The 21,159-nt window shown below is 38.8% G+C and overlaps 1 protein-coding gene across 1 annotated transcript; it reads left to right on the forward strand.

Moving 5' to 3' along the window:
* The first annotated feature begins 16,161 nt into the window (after positions 1–16,161).
* Positions 16,162–18,578, forward strand: LOC133715251 (WAT1-related protein At5g07050-like). The gene is made up of 7 exons (XM_062141675.1): positions 16,162–16,490; positions 16,598–16,660; positions 16,810–16,926; positions 17,193–17,442; positions 17,564–17,725; positions 17,814–17,965; positions 18,124–18,578. The coding sequence occupies exons 1-7, from the start codon at positions 16,288–16,290 to the stop codon at positions 18,374–18,376; spliced, it is 1,200 nt and encodes a 399-aa protein (XP_061997659.1). The 5' UTR covers positions 16,162–16,287; the 3' UTR covers positions 18,377–18,578.
* The last annotated feature ends 2,581 nt before the right edge of the window (positions 18,579–21,159 follow it).

Raw genomic sequence — 21,159 nt, forward strand, 5'->3', positions numbered from 1 at the left:
AAATCCAGTGGGACAAAAATAACCTTTGTTGAAGGGCAAAAAGAGCACAACACACCCTTCACGTTTCGAGATGAACACGTAGACATCTCCCCCTGATGTCTGCGCCTCCCCCTGATATATGACTATGATCATAGGAGTTCAGATAACCTTCGAAAGCCAATTCTTGCCACATGTTTCTCAAACGTGGATTTGGGCAATGACTTAGTAAACAAGTCTGCCACATTGTCCTCGGATCGAACCTGGTTCACTTTGATCTTGGGGAGCTTCTGTTGTTGCTGATTATAGAAGAACTTAGGCGATATGTGTTTGGTGTTGTCACCTTTGATGTAGCCTTGCTTCATTTGTTCAATGCAAGCAGCATTATCCTCATAAATGCTCGTGGGCTCATCTGTGGTAGACTTCAGACCACAATTACTTCGAACATGCGTCACTATGGATCTGAGCTATATACATTCACGAACTTCTTCGTGAAGAGCAATAATCTCTGCATGATTCGAAGAGGTAGCGACTAAGGTCTGCTTTGTAGACCTCCAAGATATCGCGGTCTTTCCCGTAGTGAACACATAACTAATTTGGGAACGACCTTTGTGCGGGTCAGAGAGGTACCCAGCATCAGCAAAACCTTCCAAAACACTTACATCGTTTTGGGATGGGGAGATGGAACGCAGACCACCATGTGTGGCGTCCCTGGTAATTGATGGGTCCTAATCCATCATCTCTCTGTAGGGATAGAACAAGCCCATATCGATCGTACCACTTAGGTATCGAAAGATATCTTTAACACCAGTCCAATGGTGTCGTGTTGGCGCAGGGCTATATCTAGCTAACAAGTTCACAACGAATGAGATGTCCGGTCTTGTGCATTGTGCTAAGTACAATAATGCACCTATCGCACTTAGGTAAGGCACTTCTGCCTCTAGCACTTCTTCGTCATCATCTTTTGGACGGAATGGATCCTTCTTTGGATCAAGACTACGAACGATGATTGGGGTGCTTGAAGGCTTAATCTTGTCAGTATTAAAACGCCTAAGCATCTTTTGGGTATATGCTGATTGATGAAACAGAATACCATATTTATGGTGCTCAAGTTCCAAACTGAGGCAAAACTGTGTTTTTCCAAGGTCTTTCATCTCAAACTCAGATTTCAAGTGTTCAGCGGTTTCCCTTAACTCTTTAAGGGTGCCAATTATATTCATGTCATCGACATAAACCGCTACTATTGCAAATCCGGAACTGGTCCTTTTTATGAACACACATGGGCATAGTTCATTGTTGACATATCCCTTACCAATCAAGTAGTCACTTAGACGGTTATACCACATCCGTCCGGATTGTTTCAATCCATATAGTGAGCGTTTCAACCTTATAGCAAACACGCTCCGTGGTTTAGAGTCCCTTGATTTGGGTAACTGAAGTTCATCTGGAACCTTCATGTATATCTCTGTATCTAGATCCCCATATAGATATGCAGTAACCATATCCATAAGCTGCATGTTCAGTTTTTCAGAAACTACCAAGCTGACAAGGTAGCGTAACGTAATAACGTCTATTACGGGAGAATAAGTCTCCTCGTAGTCGATTCCAGGGCGTTGTGAGAAGCCTTGCGCCACAAGTCGAGCTTTGTACCTTACAATCTCGTTTTTCTCATTACGCTTTCTAACAAATACCCATTTATGACCAACTGGTTTGGTGTTGGGCAGTATTGGTACAACCTTTCCAAATACCTTTCTTTTCGCTAAAGAATCAAGTTTTGCCTGGATCGCATCTTTCCATTTTGGCCAATCAGCTCTACGTTGGCATTCATCAACGGAGCGTGGTTTGATGTCATTGGTCTCAATAATCTCACGCGCTACGGAATACGCGAATACATCATCAACGATGATGGAGCTTCTTTCCCACATCCCATGTACACTAGTGTAATTTATAGAGATCTCTACGTTCTCAACGATGATGGAGGTTCTTTCCCACATCCCATGTACACTAGTGTAATTTACAGAGATCTCTACGTTCTCAGGGATAGGTTCTGACAATGAGGCGTCCCCCAATGATGTCTCTTGGACATAACCATAATCCGGAACATTCTCATGAGACGGATTTTGAGTATCGATGATCAAATGATTTGTTTGTGCCTCATTCACTCTCTTTCTAGGGCGAGTATCCATCGAACCAATCGGTCTACCACGCTTCCTCACGGGACCTGGGCCATAGACGCCACATCACTGCCATCTTGGGCAGTGGCGCCATCTCCTGGTGTAACAGGAGTGGCGTTACATCCAACAATTGGAACGTCAATCCTTGCAGGCACGTTTGCAGCAGGTATGTGTGATCTCGTCACTTTGGCAACATCAGAAAACGCATCAGGCAGAGTATTTGCTACGTTTTGGAGCTCGATTATTCGTCGCTCTTCAAGTTCGGACTGTGCGGTACGGGAATCGAGATGAGACATAGTGGGGACAGACCACGACAATTCCTGTCGTTCCTGTTGAACATCTGTGTTCTTATCTCCCCCTAACGATGGGAAGACTGTCTCATCAAAGTGACAATCCGCAAATCTAGCGGTAAAGAGATCGCCTGTCAATGGTTCAAGATAGCGGACGATAGTTGGAGATTCATAGCCAACATATATAGATGCCCATTCGTCGTTGTGGACCCATCTTAGTATGCTGTGGCGGCGTAATAGGCACATAAATGGCACACCCAAAAATGCGTAAGTGCGAGATATCAGGCTCATACCCAGTCGCTAGCTGTAATGCATAGTAAGATTGGGTGGCAGTGGGTCGTAGACGAATTAGTGTCGCTGCATGCAATATTGCATATCCCCAAGCAGAAACAGGGAGACTGGTGCGCATAACCAATGTCCGTGCTATCATTTGTAGTCATTTAATAGCGGCTTCTGCGAGATCATTTTGGGTATGAACATGGGGAACTAGATGCTCTACATCAATCCCCAGTGACATGCAATAGTCATCGAAAGTTTTCGATGTAAACTCTCCAGCATTATCAAGTCGAATTGACTTAATAGGATGGTCAGGGTAGTGAGCCCGTAGACGGATAATCTGGGCGAGGAGTTTAGCATAAGCAGCATTTCGAGTGGACAACAGCGCGACATGTGACCAACGTGTCGACGCATCAACCAATACCATAAAGTATTTAAAAGGTCCGCATGAAGGTTGAATTAGTCCACAGATATCCCCCTGGATTCTCTGTAAGAACGGAATGAGTATTTTAGGATCCTTTGCGTAGGACGGTCTAGGTCCTAATTTCCCGAAGGAACAAGCTTTGCAAAATGAGCAAGGGGCCTTAGAAGCAACCAATGAGGATTTTGGTTGGACCTGAGCGTCTGTAGCGCTATTAGAAGCAAAATGTGTGACTACATCACCCATCATGGCGTTGGAACCATGGAAAGTGGCATCCATGGCGTCTTGGCCATGGGGAGAAGTATTCATGGCGTCGTGGCCATGGTTGGCGCCATTTATGGCGTCGTCACAAGGGACTTGGGCGGCCCTAGGGTGGCTTAGGACTGCTGCAACGCTAGAAGCAGTGGTGGCAGCTGTCGTACTAAGTCCAGGAATCAATTTTCGATTCTTGCTTCGTCTCACTCTAAAGAATGGATGTCCGTGTGAAGTCTTTAGTATACGGATCACCATTTCATAACCAGGATGTCCTAGTCAATCATGCCAAAGCCAGTATGTGTCAGAATCTAAGAGATCTTCTCTTATCACATTATTGGATTCAATCTTAGAGATCTTCTCTAAGATGCGCTTCCGTCCGCAATCATTAGAGGTAATGCAAATGAACTCTTTTCTGTTCTCAGTATGCGTTTCCGCATGGAATCCGTTGGCTCTTATATATCTTTAAAGCTTAATAAGGTTCGATTTGCCTTGGGGGCGTAGAGAGCTTCTGCGACTTTAATCAAGGTGCCATTAGGCAATAGGAATTGGGTCATTCCATGTCCTTGAACTAAACCTGATGGCCCAGCCATCGTAGTCACAGATGAATATGTAGGCTCTCTAAGAATAATTGTCTATGGCGTAGAATGGTGTGCGTAGTCGCACTATCCGCAAGACATTGTAGTTCTCCAGAATCCATTCCTAAAAGAAAGCTCGTAATTAAAAAGGAGTCATAAAGAAAAGAACTCAACTTTTATTAATAAGCCAAACGGAATTACATCATTGTTTCTTAACCAAAGAAGATCTAATCCAATAAACTAGCTAATGCAAAACAATGGCAGTCGTCTAACTTCTTTCGGTAATTCCAATGCAAATGTAACCAGGTGAGTAGAGAGATGTCGGTGGAGCGAGGCTCACTTAAATACCACTGATCTCAAAACCTTCCTAGACATCACACTTACATTGAGTACGCCTACTTTGAAGAAAGACTAAACCATTGGCATCTACTACAAAAATAATATGGCAATTGCCTATATCTCTCGGAAAATAAAAGGACTTAATCAAAATCACCAGTTTCTTGGCCCTTGAAGTCGTCCACCCTAAGAGCGAAATCGTCCCCTTGATCTTCTTGCTCCATGTAGTGCGCTTCCCTTGCTTCACGATACGCCTTGTATGCGTCTGCAACATTCTGGGATACTCTACATGCTTTAGCCCAATGTCCGGTTGATCCACATCGAAGACAAACATCATTATGGTCAGGCTCCCATGATCGAGGCACCCTTGGGGCGCGATTTGGACGATCATTGCTCTTGGTGGCATCACCACCATGGTTGGAGGCTCCGCCTCTCTCTCTCTTCACACGTTGACCTCCACGGTTCCGTGCACGCCTCTCTTGGCGGTTTCCTTCCTCTTTGGGGCGAGTATATGGACCAGAACGTCCAGAATTGTCCCTTTTCTTAGGGTTTCGCTCCTTGCGTCCTCCTTTGGGGGCGAGACTATAGTTAGACTCCGGAATAGACTTGGTTCCCACGGGTCTAGCATTATAGTTCTTCACAAGTATATTGTTGTGCTTCTCAGCTATGTTCATGGCACCAATAAGCTCATGAAACCTTGTGATATGTCCTGCATTCACATTAATACGATAATTCTTAGAAATCATCAGTACAGAGACGGGGAAGGTAGAGAGAGTCTTCTCGATCAACATCGTATCAGTTATGGTTTTGCCACAAAACTCCATCAAAGACTTGATACGAAGGGCTTCCGAGTTATAATCAAGTACAGACTTGAAATCACAAAAGCGGAGGCTATGCCATCTCACTTCTAAATCAGGAAGCAGGGAGTCACGAATGTTGCCAAATCGCTGCTCAAGTTCCACCCATAGTTTTCTGGGGTTTTCCTCGTTGAGGTATTCACTTTGAAGCGCGTCATTCATGTGCCTTGTCATGAGAATGATGGCTTTGGCTTCATTTGCCTCTCTCGTAGCTCTATTTGCTTCAAAAGCAGCAGCTTGTTGAGGAGTAAGCACGTCCTGACTTGGCTCTTGGATGGTTTCCAGAAGTCCATCAGCCTTAAGATGTTGGCGCACATCTCGGACCCACCTATGGTATCTTGCGCCTGTTATCTCCAGTGGAACAAAGTTCAACTTGTTCAGGTTGCTCATCCTGAAAAACAACACAAGATTAGGGTTAGTTTCAGAGCGAAAAAGGCTACCACGAAAAACTATAAAATTGTTGAGCGTAGTCGCTTCCAAGAAATTAGGGATTTCTGAGCATAGTCGCTTCTAAGAAAATCCGATTCCAAGAGGGGTTTGGATTAGATCGAAACAACGATGTATGTGGTCGATCTTTTTCTTCTCAACAAACTCTAAGTTTGGAGGACTCTACAAGCTCTAAGCTTGGAGTGAGCACGAACCCCCACAGTTCGGCTTTTGGTCTCCCTTATGAAGAAGAAAGGGAGGTAAAAGAAGGGAGGTTACAAGTCCCCGAGAAAAAGAAGAAAAGAATGAAAAACTTCAAAAACGGGAACTTTTAGAAAAATTTACCTTGAAAAGTTGTCGGAAAAACTTGACCAGAAAAGTTGATGGAGTTGGCCGGAAAAAGGTCGCTTGAAAAGTGGCCGGAAACAGGTGGCCGGTGGTGGTAGCCGGAGCAAGGTTGGGCTGTGCGGGGCTGTGTAGGGCTGTTGCGGAGGCTGTGCAGGGCTCGTGCAGGGGCTGTCGGCAGATGTCGGTAACAGGCGCGCAAGGGCTCGGCAGGGGCTGTCAGCAGCAGGTGCGCAGGGGCTCGGCAGATGCTGCAGGGACACTCGGTAGGGCTCGGCAGATCTCGGCAGGGGCTCGGCAGATCTGCGGAGGGCAGGCACAAGGCAGGGGCCGGTTCGAATTTTCCAACGGCCGGTTCATGTGGTTTCTGGCCGGTTCCAGTGGTTCCGCCGCCGGTTCTGGGCTCCTTGAGGCTAGGGCTTTTATATGTGGGGCGGTGGATGCTGGAATTTGAGGGCTACGAAATTAGGGTTTTCAGGGTTAGGGCTTCGTGCTGATAACGTGTTTTAGAGAAACGGGAATTGAGAGAAAATTGTTGTGTATTCTCATTGATAATAGGGGCCTCTTTATATAGAGGATTACAATGCATATAATATGAATCATATAAGGAAAGATAATCATACATTGAATAGGAATCTCTAGATTCTTCTAATTAAACCCTATTACCACTAGGTCAAGTAACCTAGAGTTTGGGCCAGATACAAAATATAGATTTACTTGGACAATTTATACATTATTGAACATTTGGACCTTTAACGAAAGAATGCAAATAATAAGTACCCATTAAAAGAGGACACACTTGGTTATTGAAAACTTAAATCTCATTGCTCTACTATCTATTACCTTGAAATGGTACCAAAGCTCATTTTTCATCACAACCAGAACATTAATCGAAAAATTGGTACCTAATGCCACCTTTGGCCATCGTTCTAACTAAAAATGGCACTTGAGACTTCCCAAAACATCAAAGAGTCAATTATCAATAACAGTTATGAAGGGGATAGACTCACATTTAAGACCTAAAAGGTGGATAGTCACTTCCCCCTTAGACTTAGGAGAGGATGATTGCACTTGATATGCAACCATATTTTTTTTTTTCTCTTGAACTACAAAGAGCATATCGTTGAGATTTCTCTAAATTTTGAACATTAAAACAAACTATTTAGAATAAATACAATTTAAAATTACTAGACCACATAATAGAGTTTTCATAACCAAAAAGAAATATGTTTTCTACTAGGGTTTGCTCTCTAACCTCTCTCTCCTCTCTAGTGGCAATCTTCTCTCTCCGGTGAACATCATGGGATATTGTTTCTCCTCTCAAATCTAGTGTTGTCCAAGATAGGTCTTTTTGAGACTCGTACGTCGAGCCCCTTTTTTTTGTTTTATCGGTTGGGGAATATAGTCCAGGGAAAATTGTTTGATGTGGTGCTATGATATTCGGTGCTTTTCTTGGTTAGTGGTTTTTCTATCTGAGAGAGTATTCAGTGCATCAACGTGCATTTTCACCAACAGGAATACACGGCTGGATATCATCAAGTACATATTTTTGTTACAGTACCTATAAATATCAATGGCAGAGATCTGCTAGATCTGTTGGTTCACTTGCACAACCGATGTGTAGAAGAATTTTTCTTTTCTATATAGGATTCTGTGATTGGTGGCAAAGCTTCTTCAAACATCTAGTCATAGGCATTGTAATGGTACTAAAATTTCTCACAAATCTCCTGTAGAAAGTAGGCAAACCATGGAAACTCCAAACCTCAGAAACTGTTTTTGGAGCAAGCCAGTTTTTGATAGCTCATAATTTCTCTTCATCAACCTGAATACCTTCCTCCCTAACCCAAAACCTAGAAATACTAGCTTGTTGGTGCAAAAAGTACACTTTTTCAGATTAATGTACAGGTTATTTTCTTGTAAAGCTCCTATAACCTGCCTCAAATGTACCAGATGCCCTTCTTTAGTTTTGCTTTAGATTAATATATCATCAAAATAAACTACAACAAATGAACCAATAAAATGACGAAGAACCTGGTTCATAAGCTTCATAAAAGCGCTGGGTGCATTAGACAACTGGAATGGCATCACCATCCACTCATATAATCCATCCTTGCTCTTGAAACTGTCTTCAACTCATCCTCTAGCTTAATTTGATTCAAATTTGGTGGTAACCACTTTGAATATCTATCTTTGAAAACACTATGGAACCCTCCAATTCATCAAGCATATTCTGCAAACGAGGAATAGGAAATCTGTACTTGATGGTTATCTTATTAATGGCTCTGCTGTTAACACACATCCACCACTGATTGCTTTTCTTAGGAACTAGGAGGACTGAAACTGCACAAGGACTCATACTTTCACGAATGAACCCTTTTCTCAGCAAGTTTTCAATCTGCTCTCTCAAAATCTCATTCTCCATGGGACTCATGTGGTAATGGGGCATATTTGGTAAACTCGCTCCAAAAAGCAAATCAATCTGATGCTAAATGTCCCTCATAGGTGGTAACTTGTTAGGCAACTCGTTTGAAATCAACTCTTCAAACAACCCCTAACATCTTCTGTACTTCCTTAGGGATCACCATGTCTTCTTTTTTTGTAGTCAGCAACCCCTTAATTACCACTGGACAGATACCCTTATATTCTTCAAAGGCTTCCTCCATCTCAAACTCATTGCTAGTAAGGTCAGAAACGTTCCGCTTTTTTTCCTCTAGATTTCTCAAATTGGCACATAAGAGCCATATCAATTTTATGACTATTCCACATAAATATCATCACATTATCTCTGCCCTTATAAGTCACATCCACATCATATTGCCAAGGTCATCCAAACAAAATATAACAATCATCCATATCAATAACATCACACATCACATAATCTTTATAATGCTTACCATTGAAAACCGGCACCTTGCAGGACTCAACAACTCAAACTTGTGGATCTTGACCCATCCTAGAGAATAAAGTGCTTCATGAGGCTATGTAGGTAATTGCAAGTACTCCACCAACTTTTTAGACACAAAATTTTCACAACTCCCATTATTCACAATCAGATTGCACACTTTGTTATTGATGGAACAAAGTGATCTGAATATATTGCGTCGCTGCCCAGCTTCTTAAGGAGACAATAAGATCCTTTGGAGCAAAATGTTAACTTTTTTCAGGAGATTCCTGCACCTCAAACTCAGCTACTACATATTCATCACCTCTTCCTTCTTCTTCCTCATCTATGTCAAAATCATTAATAAGGCAGATTGTTTTCTTTCACGACACTCATTAGACATATGTTTAGGTTTGTTGCACATGTAGCAGACATCTGTAGTAAGTCTAGCATAAGAGTTAGGCCTCTAAATTGAGGCCCTGTTTTAGAACTGCTAGTCCCTTTAGGAAAAGGATTGGAAGCCCTAGGAGCACTCCCCGTATTCTGCAGCATACCCTTTCCTTTGTCAACTGAAAGATTCACCAACTTCGTGCTCCTCTGATAGGTATACCTCTGGAATGAAGAAGCTCGTGAAGGCTTTTCTCTAACAATTTTGCTTTCAACACTAAGCTTGAAGCCTCTATCACAGTCCACACAGTCTGCATCCCAATTTTCTCATGAATAGAAGGTTTCAGTCCAGTGATATAGCGAGTCACCCCCTGACTATCAAATTTTGTCAAGTTATTAGGCTTTGAAAAGTGTAAAAATTCAGCAGTGTACTCGGTCACAGTCCTAGTGCCTTGGACACACTTAGTATACATCTGGTACAAAATCTATTCATAGTCCACTGGCAATAACCTGTCCATCATCAATTGTTTTATTCGTCGCTATGTTTTGACACCTTGCTTCCTCTGCCTCTGCCAAGACTTCTGCAACTGATCCCACCAAACTATAGCATTACTCTTGAGACTGAAAGCAACCATTTTGACTTGCTTGTGTTCCGGAACCCTCATGATCTCAAGAATCTATCCACCTCAACCTGCCATTTCAAAAATTCTTCCATGCTCATGTGACAGAAAAAGTAAGGAATATCTTCCTTGATTCCGAAATACTGGTCAACTTGACCTTGTTGATTAGATTGCATAATTTCTCCTTCGGATTCAGATTCAGAATTGTTAAGGTGGAGCCCTATCACGTTGTGCTCCTTCCCCGCCTCTATTCCGATTGTTGTTGTTGTTGTTATTCCTCCCCTTCCAACAATCCAAGAAACTCTGCCATCTGAGATGTCACAGTAGCATTCATAGCAGCGGTAAGAGAGCCCAAATCCACTCTGGTAACTGAAGCAGCACGTTTGTCACCCATAAATAACCAAGGTAAATAAAAGAGACATGGAAGACCTGCTAATCTGATACCACCTGACGCAGTTGGAAGTAACGGGGTTTACAAGCTATAAACCCTAAGACAAAGAATTTGGAGTCCACCATAGAGTATGAGAAAACTCTCAATTTGATTGATAATATTATGAAAGATAGAGTCTGCATCCATTTAAGGTAGCTTAAATATTAGAAAACAAACCCTAGGGCAACTAACAATCAAGCCTAAAAGCCCACAGATTAAATGAAAACAAATCCAAAACGAACTAGAAAACCTAAATTGCTGGAAAATAATAAAAAGCAATGTTGAAGCCCGAAATGACCTCAGAAGCCTGAAAAAGCCCATACATAGTGCCAAAGCCATGTTGTTGACTCTTGACATTGTTCCCTTCTCAGAAAGGTATAATAATTAGTATTTTGACACTGAACGCCAAATTTGCAGCGTACCGATTTTATCTTTTTCATGTTCAAGCTGCTCTTCAATCCTAGCTACCACCCGTTCTACATCAATGTCTTGAGGCCACACGGGCTCCATGTCATCCAATATATGTTGTCCACATGTATGGCTTGAAAATTCGCCACATGTGCAGGGACGTGTTGAGAGTATGAATCTCACATGGGAAAATGGGGACCTTGTAAATAGGTTTATAAGAATATGGGACTACTCCATCCATTGCCAATTGGTTTTGGATCTGAACCCAGATTACTTTATTAGTTTTTACTATATTAGTTAACGTGCATATGAGTTCATGTCAGGAGATTAGTATTACTCAGTGAAATATATAATATTGCTTAAATAATGTATTTAATTTCACATAAGAGGAAGACAAAAAATAAAAGTATAAGTTGGTAACTTCCGAGTCGAAAGAGAGCAACTAGTGAAATTATTATATACACTAAAGTAGTGTTTTCCTTATGAACAGTGGGTTGACGACTTTGCCCCTGCTTCCTCTCTATTTTTACGAATTGCTCCTGCTTCCTCTCTGTTTTCCTATATCAGACTCACAGTTATCCCAAAAAAAAAAAAGGAACAAAAGAGACTCGCTGACTGCTGCTATTCTATCTGTATAGCATCCGTTCGCTTTTACCTATCTCATAGTTAGAAGAGAGAAAATTGAAATAGACAAAAAGAGAGAGTTAAAGAGAAAGAGTTCGGTTCGATCTCTGCTGTTAGTTGCTTATCAAAGGATTGTTGATCGGTATAAACAGGCCGGTATAAAACGTAACTTCTTTATGTAAATTTTGCGGTCAATTTTGTTGGGTTAGGTCCTTTGAGCTTATTTTGATTAAGGGATTTGTGTAAAATTTCATCACCTTGAGTTTTGTTCCTCAGATGTATCTGAATTGCAAAGCTCTGATTTTTGGTGTGGGTGGAGGCTCTTAATTGGGTGTATTTTTTGTTCTTTCTTTTGCAATGTCTTCTATATCTGTGTAAATTAGATATCCTTACTGATATGATCAATCTCTTTGCTGTTTAGTATTTCAATTTGAATCTATATAGATCTTGCATTTGATACATCCAATTTAGAAAAGAGAAGAAGAAGAAGATGAATAGTAAAACAGAAAGGAAAAGAAAGTATTTATGATGCATTTTTTGCATGTTATGGAATTTGCAGTCCATAAATCATAACCTCTACTTCTGGATTTCATAAAAGCTGAAAATTGATCTGGTTAAACCTTAATAAGAAGCTTCAGCTATTTGATATCACTAATTCCTTTTACGTGGTGGTTCAGAGGTCAAAAAGAGGTAACTTTTTCTTCTTAAAAGATGAGCATAATGACAATTCCATATCGTTAATAATGAGAAGAGCTTATCAGAATGGTGAGTATATATTTTAGAATGCTCATTTCACTCCCACACCAATTTAGATTTATTATCCTCAGTTCTATATAATTTCCTATGCAAGTACAGGTTTTTTTTTTTTTTTTTTTTGAATAGGGTTTGGAACCCAGCCTAGCTGGAAGGCTCAGCCCCACGTCCGGTTCCATTTATTAAAAGTAAAATAGGCATCGGAGGGGACATAAAACCTGAACCCCTAGCCTCATAATACAATCCACTAATATCCTCGTAGAGTATATCCTGAATAATAGCAGGAGTCTCCCCTAACCATACATCATCAAGCAAACCCACACTAGCAAGTGCAGGTTTTTTGATATTGAAGTTGATGAGTTTTGGTATGTAGGGATAAGCCAGTGGAACAACTGATATTGAATTTTATGAGTTTTGGTCTGTAGGAATAAGCCAGTGGAACAACTGAGTTTCATTGCTAGAAAAGTAGAAAGAAAGTTACTTTTGATTCTATTCTCCAGACCTATGAGCATGTTACAATCAATGAATCCACGAATCTTTTATTCAATAGTAAAGAGATCCAAATCTATTTGTTGCAATATAAGGTCTGTAGTTTTAGTGAGTATATGGTTATGTAAGCTTTATCCTTTTTTTTTTTTTTTTGTAGGTTTTGGGATTTAGTTTGTTCATACCCAAGAAGATAAATAAGCTATAATGAACTAAACTATTTCTAGGTTGTTTGTATTACGTACCTTCTCTCTCTCTCTCTCTCTCTTTTTGTTTTTTGTTTTTTTTTTACATTTATTGCATCTTCTGCATGATCATGTGAGATTCTGTATGTACAGTTCATGGATCTGCTTATGAAGTCTTCAATTGAGGATGCATTTGAGTCAGCCATTGAATTAGATTAGTGCTAAATCCCCATTGTACAGACTTGATACCAGCTTGGTTAAAATGCCAGGTATTAGCTAAATCTTTCTCTTTACGAGCTTGGTTAAAATACCAGGTTTTGTAATATGTTATATTATAACATTATGACATTTTGAATTAATTTTTCTTAGCTTATAATTGTGATTAATATTACGTACATCATGATACCCGCAGCATCGTGCGGGAGACCTATCTAGTAAAAGACGAAAGGAAAAGAAAAAACAAAGAAAGAGAACAAGTAGCTTTCGTTTTTCTCCCATTGAGAACTGCCTCAGAAGTTCAAACACATTTACAGCCTTTGTGGGACATGCCACTTCCCCCCACTCAACCAACCAACCAGCACCTACACTTGCACTTGCACTTGCACTGAATTGAGTCCCATCAGATTTTGCAGAAAGCAAAGACATTTCTTTGCTGCTGTAATTGTCTTAGCTAGGTAGGCCGATATGCTTATTCCCCTTTCGTTTCAATCAACTTGGAAGGCAAATAAGATGAGCAAAGCCGCCACCTTTACTCGACTCATCTGTGGTTTGTCCATATAATCCACGCGCATGTCCCTCGGAAATGTGTCGCCCCAGGCAAAGAGAGGTGGACTACTGACTTCTGTATTGTATGATGCACACTGAATCGATGGATTCGCCTGTATCCGATGTCGACGGAGTATGAAAAAGATGGTGTGTCGTGTGTCCCTGCTGTGATTCTTTCTCGCAGGTGACGAATCATTTGAGATGATTGGGAGCTGATTAGACCCCCATTTGTGTATCTACCATTTTGGTGCTAGCTCCACTTGTTACAAGATGATCATGAGGGTTCAGTAGACCTGTTCATCTGGGAACCACTTGTTATATACCATGCATGAACATATACTTTGACATTAACTGAAAGATAGAATCTGTGGGAATTACTCTAATTACTAGCTAATTATTTAGCCAAATTAAGTAACTGCTAGTTACAATGAAACTTAGAATCTTTTAGAGAAAGAAGGGTCTTGGAATATTCTGAAATTGCAGAATATAGATTTCATTCATCTACCTAGGTCTGGCTAGAATCTCTCATTTCAATTTTTTTCTTTCTTTTTTTGAGAATTTTTATGTTAGTTAAAGATCATGCTGCTTATGCAAGGAGAATTTGGATAAGAGTGGAAGGTGGCTTATGCCCAACTCCACTGTGAAGGACGTCGTCGCCGTTTCTAGATTTGCTTATTATTCTATATATCTGGAATCGGAATATAATTGGATTGGATAGAATCATGGAATCTTTACCTTATTATGACGGTAAAATTGTTCCAACTACTCAGTTATTACTACCCTTTTAAAAGCTTTTTTTTTTTTCAATTTTGATGAGAAATGGAAAGATATATGGATAAAGACTATTTATATAGGTTTCCCAAACCTTCATGCTATATCAAGAACCGTAGAGTTATGTTATACACTTTTTCGTTTTTTCTTCCTTTTCTTTTCTTTTTCAACTGGAAACAAAATTTAAAAGTTTGAACATTTTCCATTAAAACAAAAAGAAACAATAATTAAACCGCAAGCTAGTCTAATAGTAAATTAATACAAGATCCGAACAACATTTACCTCAATGAGCTAGAGTACACGTATTTCTATTTTTATATCATTTTTCTTTAGTGTCAATTACTATTGGCTATTAAATTTAGAGTGTTTATACATATAGCCTTGGAAGTGTAGGATTTATTATGAACATGTGTTGAATACGAAAGACTAGATATGTGTAGTTTTGATCAAACATTAATATATGGGGGTGTTTAAAAGAGTGTGCAAACCCTTAGAACTGTACACACTATTCATGGCCTGCATTAGCCTGATAATTCCATGCATGATATTACTTGGCATTCACAATGTGAAGGTGGATTGATCCGAGAGTGTTGTTTTGCTGGGACAAACAAGCACATCATGAAATTAACCAATATTTGCTGGATGTGCTATGTATTCGTAATTGGTCGGTCCTATATATTACTTTAGTAGAAATGGGCTCTATATCATCAAAAGTTTACTCCACCCTCACCCCTTTAGGTACCATGATGCCTTGTCAATAATGTGGCACGTGTATCCCACCTCCCTCTAACTGATCATGGCAAGACAATCCAATAAACGAACATGCATGTTATGGGGGTGGTACATTACCAACCTAACGTGTCCGATGATAGTTATCTTGAAATGTCATAATTATTAAAATGAATTATAAGTTGATTAAATTATTATTTTGTTATCGACAGTGAAAACATTTGTTGCTTTAGCGTCAGACCTAACGATACCCCAAGGAATTTCACACGCATGAGTTTCTAGAACATTATTGTGGAGAAGTTTATATTACGAAATACATATTTTATGGACTTTCATATATATGATGATTTAATCGACATACAATCAGTTATTTACAAAAGCTGATCCACATCGCCTTGAGTAATATGTTGAGACGTGAGAGTCTAGTGAACAATGACCAACCCTATGAATGCATAAAGGGGTAGGCGGCATATTGGCATTTAAGCCATGTATAAATGGAAGCATTACTTATTGATTGTACTTAGTTCTTAAATTGAGATGCATCTAATTCTCTTATTTGAGATGTCTCTTATTTTTGAGATGTCACTGCTTTTCTGGCTTCAGTTTAGAGAGTGCGAACATACAATGAGATGCATCTAAATTTACTCATAAATTCATATCACTTCTTGAATTTCTAAAGATGTGCGAACATACAATAAGAGATTCTTAATCTGAAATAATCGTGAAAAAAAAAAAAATCTATGAACGTCTCAATTATATATCTTTAGGAGTCTTGGACAATAACAATACGATGATATTTTTTCGATCAAATTCAAGCATATTGTTTAAATTGTGTTAATCATCAATCTTATAAACATACGAACAAACACGACACGATTCCCTGCCTTATAAAAATATTGTAATGAATCTACACTCATTTTCCATTATAACAAGAATAGGAGATAGGATTCTTATAGGAATCTTGAAAGAGATTTTAAATATAGGAATCTTTAAAGAGATTTTAAATATAAAAATATGTAAAGAAAGCTCCATTTATTTCCGACAATGTTTGTATAGTGGATGGTAAAAGATTGAAGTAGAGAGTGATGTCGAATGAAATTTTGATAGAAATACCAGTAACAGTGAAAGAGTATATTTCAGTACGTACAGTTCCCTCCCCACTTGATATAAATATGTGTGAGCATCCTTACTTCTCTCTAGGGAGAAACACACACATCTTCAAGTGTTCTTCCTCTCTCTCCGTATCTCTGTCTTTTTTCTAACTCACTTCTACTTCTTAGCCAGAGGTCCCCTTGCTTTTCTCTATTATACTATTAAATGGAGAAGCCAACTTGCTTCAGCAACTTCCTTGAGAATTCAAAACCCTACTTTGCAATGATCTCGTTGCAATTCGGCTACGCTGGAATGAACATCATCACCAAAGTTTCTCTGAACCGAGGAATGAGCCACTATGTGCTCGTGGTTTACCGCCACGCCTTTGCCACCGCCGTTATAGCCCCCTTTGCATTCTTTTTTGAGAGGTGTGAATCAGTACACTCATTCTTCTGTTTATACACACTTCTTGATGATCAATAACTTGGCAAACTATATATGCTAAATCCTTTAACTTGTGTTTCCAATATTGCAGGAAAGCACAACCAAAGATAACATTCCCAGTTTTCATGCAAATATTCATCCTCGCTCTTCTTGGGTTAGTCCTTAACTTTTATCCATCATTTGCGTCATTTACCAGACACTCTAAGCCATTGAGCCATAAAACTATAAATCGGAATCATGCTAGACATCTAGCAAGATAAAATATATATATTCCCCTAAATTTTTAGGTATTCCATTTTGCAGGCCGGTGATCGACCAAAACTTTTACTATGCGGGGTTGAAGTTTACGTCTCCAACATTCTCTTGTGCCATGAGCAACATGCTCCCAGCCATGACGTTTGTCATGGCTGTCATATGCCGGTAAGCCACCAATTGGAAATAAAATTATACCAGTATTCACATCTTTTTATAATTTCATCAAGTGACAAGTGATGGGGATTTCAACTTGAAACTTAAAGTAACATGCAATGAATAATATGAGACTGATAAATAGCTGGTTGGTAAATCATATCTATAGTACATATTGAGAGACCCCTTTTATTCATTACACAAATTTCGCTAGCTGCTGATACGTCATATATTAATTAATTGTTTTACTTTGTTATGGTGGAATCAAACTCATAAAGGATGGAAAAGCTAGACATGAAGACGGTGAGATGCCAAGCAAAGGTCGCAGGAACCGTAGTGACAGTGGCTGGGGCCATGTTGATGACCTTGTACAAAGGACCCATTGTTGAGATGTTGTGGTCTAAACACATTCATCCCAAATCATCCTATGTCACCGATACCACTGGAACCGGCGACAAACACTGGTTCTTAGGCTCCGTACTCCTCACCATCGCCACTCTTGCCTGGGCTTCTTTGTTTGTATTGCAAGTAAGTACTGCGGGACTGCTGGCTAAATATATATAACAACTCTGTATAATTTTGGGTTTATTTTTTTTGGATGAAAAGTAATTAATCGAATTGTATGTTACTTATTGATGACCAACACCAGAACAAAGCTTTGAAGACGTACAAGGATCATCAGCTGTCTCTGACATCGCTAGTGTGTTTCATTGGAACTCTCCAGGCCATTGCTGTCACCTTTGTGATGGAGCACAAACCCTCTGTCTGGAAAATCGGGTTTGACATGAACCTCCTTGCTGCTGCCTATGCTGTATGTAATTCGACCGATCAATCCCTCCATTACTCTCTCACACGGTCTCTCTCAATTAGTGACACTATCGAATTTTTGTTATATGCAGGGGATTGTGACATCAAGCATTTCATACTATGTACAAGGGATAGTGATGAAGAAAAGAGGTCCCGTATTTGCAACTGCTTTTAGCCCTTTGATGATGATCATAGTGGCTGTCATGGGCTCCTTCATCTTGGCCGAAAAAATATTTCTTGGAAGGTAGTTCTCCTTTTTTTTTCAATATATGTTCTTTTCGCATCATGCATTTCATTTCAGTTTTAATGGAATTGCTATTAAGACTTCCGACAAGTCAATCTACCTAGTTTAGTCTCCGTCCTTCTTTTCTAGTTCACTACTGACTTTACTGGTGCGTGCAGTGTACTGGGATCGGTGTTAATTGTGGCCGGCCTATACTCAGTCCTTTGGGGAAAGCACAAAGAAGGACTGGAGAACAAAGATGATGAGATACCGGAGGCAATAAAGGGATCTCATGTAAACGGCATGTCGGTGGTGTCAACCATGGATGGAGACATTGAAGCTAATGAAGTGAAGAAAGCAGAAGCTAACAAGCTCTACTCAGTCGCTATTTGTATGCCCATCTCAGAACTTCCCATGAAAGCCGGCAATTAAGGGGACACGGTTTTTTTTTTTTTTTTTGGTCTTTTCAGCTCCTCATAAGAATTTGTTTGAGTTTTTAATATAAATTTTATGGGGTTTTGCTGTTCTGCATGTTCAGTATGTACGTAGTTGATCTCTCAAATATTGTTATGAGCTCCGTCGAGCTAATTATGGAATTAAGAGAATCTCAGAGCTAAGCGTTTTCTCTCACAAATTTCTCTCTCTCTCTCTCTCTCTCTCTCTCTCTCTCTCGGTGTAGAGGTTTGTGGGAGTTGCTGACGTCTCTGATGCAGATTCCACTAATAAGTGGGGTACTGTTTGGCTTGTTGGACATTTTGATATGTTGGGGTTAAGCAAAGTTCTCATCTTGGCATTTGTTGTCTTCTCGGAATCTAAATGCACCCACCATTAGTTGCTCCAATGCTTTCATACAATTCCAATAGAATAAGGTGCAATATATATACGAATGTTTGTATACCCATTTTGAACAAGACGTTTGTAAAAGTGAAATTTAATTAGGGTTTTTATTTTTTTTAGTAATTTCATTTAATTGTCACAACTTATCGCTCTATGTTTATGAGTCTTAAAATTTGTCTTCACAATCATGTGTGTCTTAAAATTTGCCTCTAAAATCATATGAGTCTTAAAATCTGCCTCTAAGATCATGTGGGGAGTTAAATATGTTCAATTGGATAATAAAAAAAGTAATCATCAAATCGCAAAACATTTGAACACTTTGATATGTTGCAGATTCCGGTAATGGTTTTTTTTTTTTTCCTTTTTTCTCCAAAAGTAACACTGCTTATTGAATCATTGAATGAGAATGGAAAAGCTATCATGATTATAAGAAAAATTCCATGCAAAAATTTAAGTACTTCCTCCGGAAAAATGCTTCCAAGTACGTACATTTAGAACAAAGAGATGGATATTTTTTTTTTTGGGTATACGCAGTTAAAAAAAAAAAAAAAACTTTTGTGTGAAAATATTATTATAACCCCATAAACAACCTCACATGCACAGCAAGCGATCAATTTTAACGAAGTGACTGAAAATAAGTCGAAGTATCAAGTTGTTTTGTTTTTAGAAGTTTAGGTATCATTTTGATCATTTTTGAAAGTTGTGTATCATTTTATCCGATGTAAAAAAGTTTAGATACCGTTAGTGATAAAAATTCTTGTAATTTAAACAGATGTTTATAAATGTGCTTCCAGTATCGTATCAATCTAAAAACTATAAGTGCACCATCATATTCAACTAGATATCAAATCACCTTGCTTGAATCGTACCAATACAAAATAAACGTATTTAATTGAAGCTAGCTAGTAAAGCAATATACATATATATATATATATATATATATATATATATATACATATATATATATATATATATATACATATATATATATATATATATATATATATATATATATGTATATATATATATATATATATATATATTTCATTTGGAACACCATGAATCATTTGAATCTTGTGACCTTCTACCAACTAGAGAGTAGAGAATACAAAAACCGGACTGTCAACGCATTAGAGAATAAAGCATAATTCAGTTCATAATATATATATATATATATATATATATATATATATTATGTATTGTAGTGCATATTATTTTCGAATTTTTCGTCCTAATTTTCTCTTTGTACCTTAATTTGCTTTGGGGGTGATGATTCTCTTGTTTAATCACAGAAGGTACTGATCAGTGGAAATGAGCATGCACTTCTAAAGATTCTATATTCAGTTGCATATATAAGGAGTATGTAATTAAGATTCGAAAGAATCATATCTTATAATAACATCACATTCGAATTATATGCCTAGTTGTAAACGGTACGTATTTACAATCTTGCTTGAAAAGCAACTCATTTTTAATTTTATTATAAGAGACAACAAAACAAGCTCATCGATGTGAGAGTAATTATTAAGTTTGTTTTCTCTTATTATGTACGTTGTCACCCGGGAATAAATTCAGCTAGCGACGCTTTATTTCATCATACCGTTAGAAAGTTGTATCAAATAGATAGTTTGTTGCCTCGCTAGAATAGACATGTTGTAGAACAGATGGCAACTAAGATTAAAGAGCAGCTTGATCATGAAAGGGGAAAAAATGGTTTGCTGCAAATTTGACATTTGGTGTCAAATTATTACACCTTTTCGAGAAGGGAACAAATTTAGGAGTCAAACTCGACACTTTGCCACGACGTATGGGCTTTTTTGGGGTGCCAAGGTCGTTTCAGGCCTCGAAACTACGTTTTACTATTTTCTAGCAATTTAGGTTTTCTAGTTCGTTTTGGATTTGTATTGATTTAATTTGCGGGCTTGAGGATTGATTGTTAGTCGCTCTATTGTTTCTTTTCTACTATATAAGTAACCTTAAATGGATGCAGACTCTATTTTTTCATCTTTTATCAATCAAGTTGAGAGATTTCTCATATTCTCTGGCGGACTCCAAATTTATTTGTTCTAGGGTTTATAGCTTGTAAACTTCGTTACCTTTCGACTGCGTCAAGACATGACATCTAGAGTCCTTGCCTTCGTGACCTCTAAGGACTCGATCGCGTCCGAGATGACTCAGGTGAGTGTTGTGAAATTTTAATTAAAACTAGGAAGCGCACGAATCGTCGTTAGTATAATGTGCAAGTACGAGTTCGTTCCAACTGAGGATTGATAATCAATTTAAATCCTAACTCAATTAATCCAAACTAAGAACATAAAATTATATAAACAATCATGATAAGGAAAAGATGATTTTTAGATTTTCGAATAAACAAACAA

The sequence above is a fragment of the Rosa rugosa genome, chromosome 6 (genome assembly GCF_958449725.1).
Source record: "Rosa rugosa chromosome 6, drRosRugo1.1, whole genome shotgun sequence".
NCBI lineage: Eukaryota > Viridiplantae > Streptophyta > Magnoliopsida > Rosales > Rosaceae > Rosa > Rosa rugosa.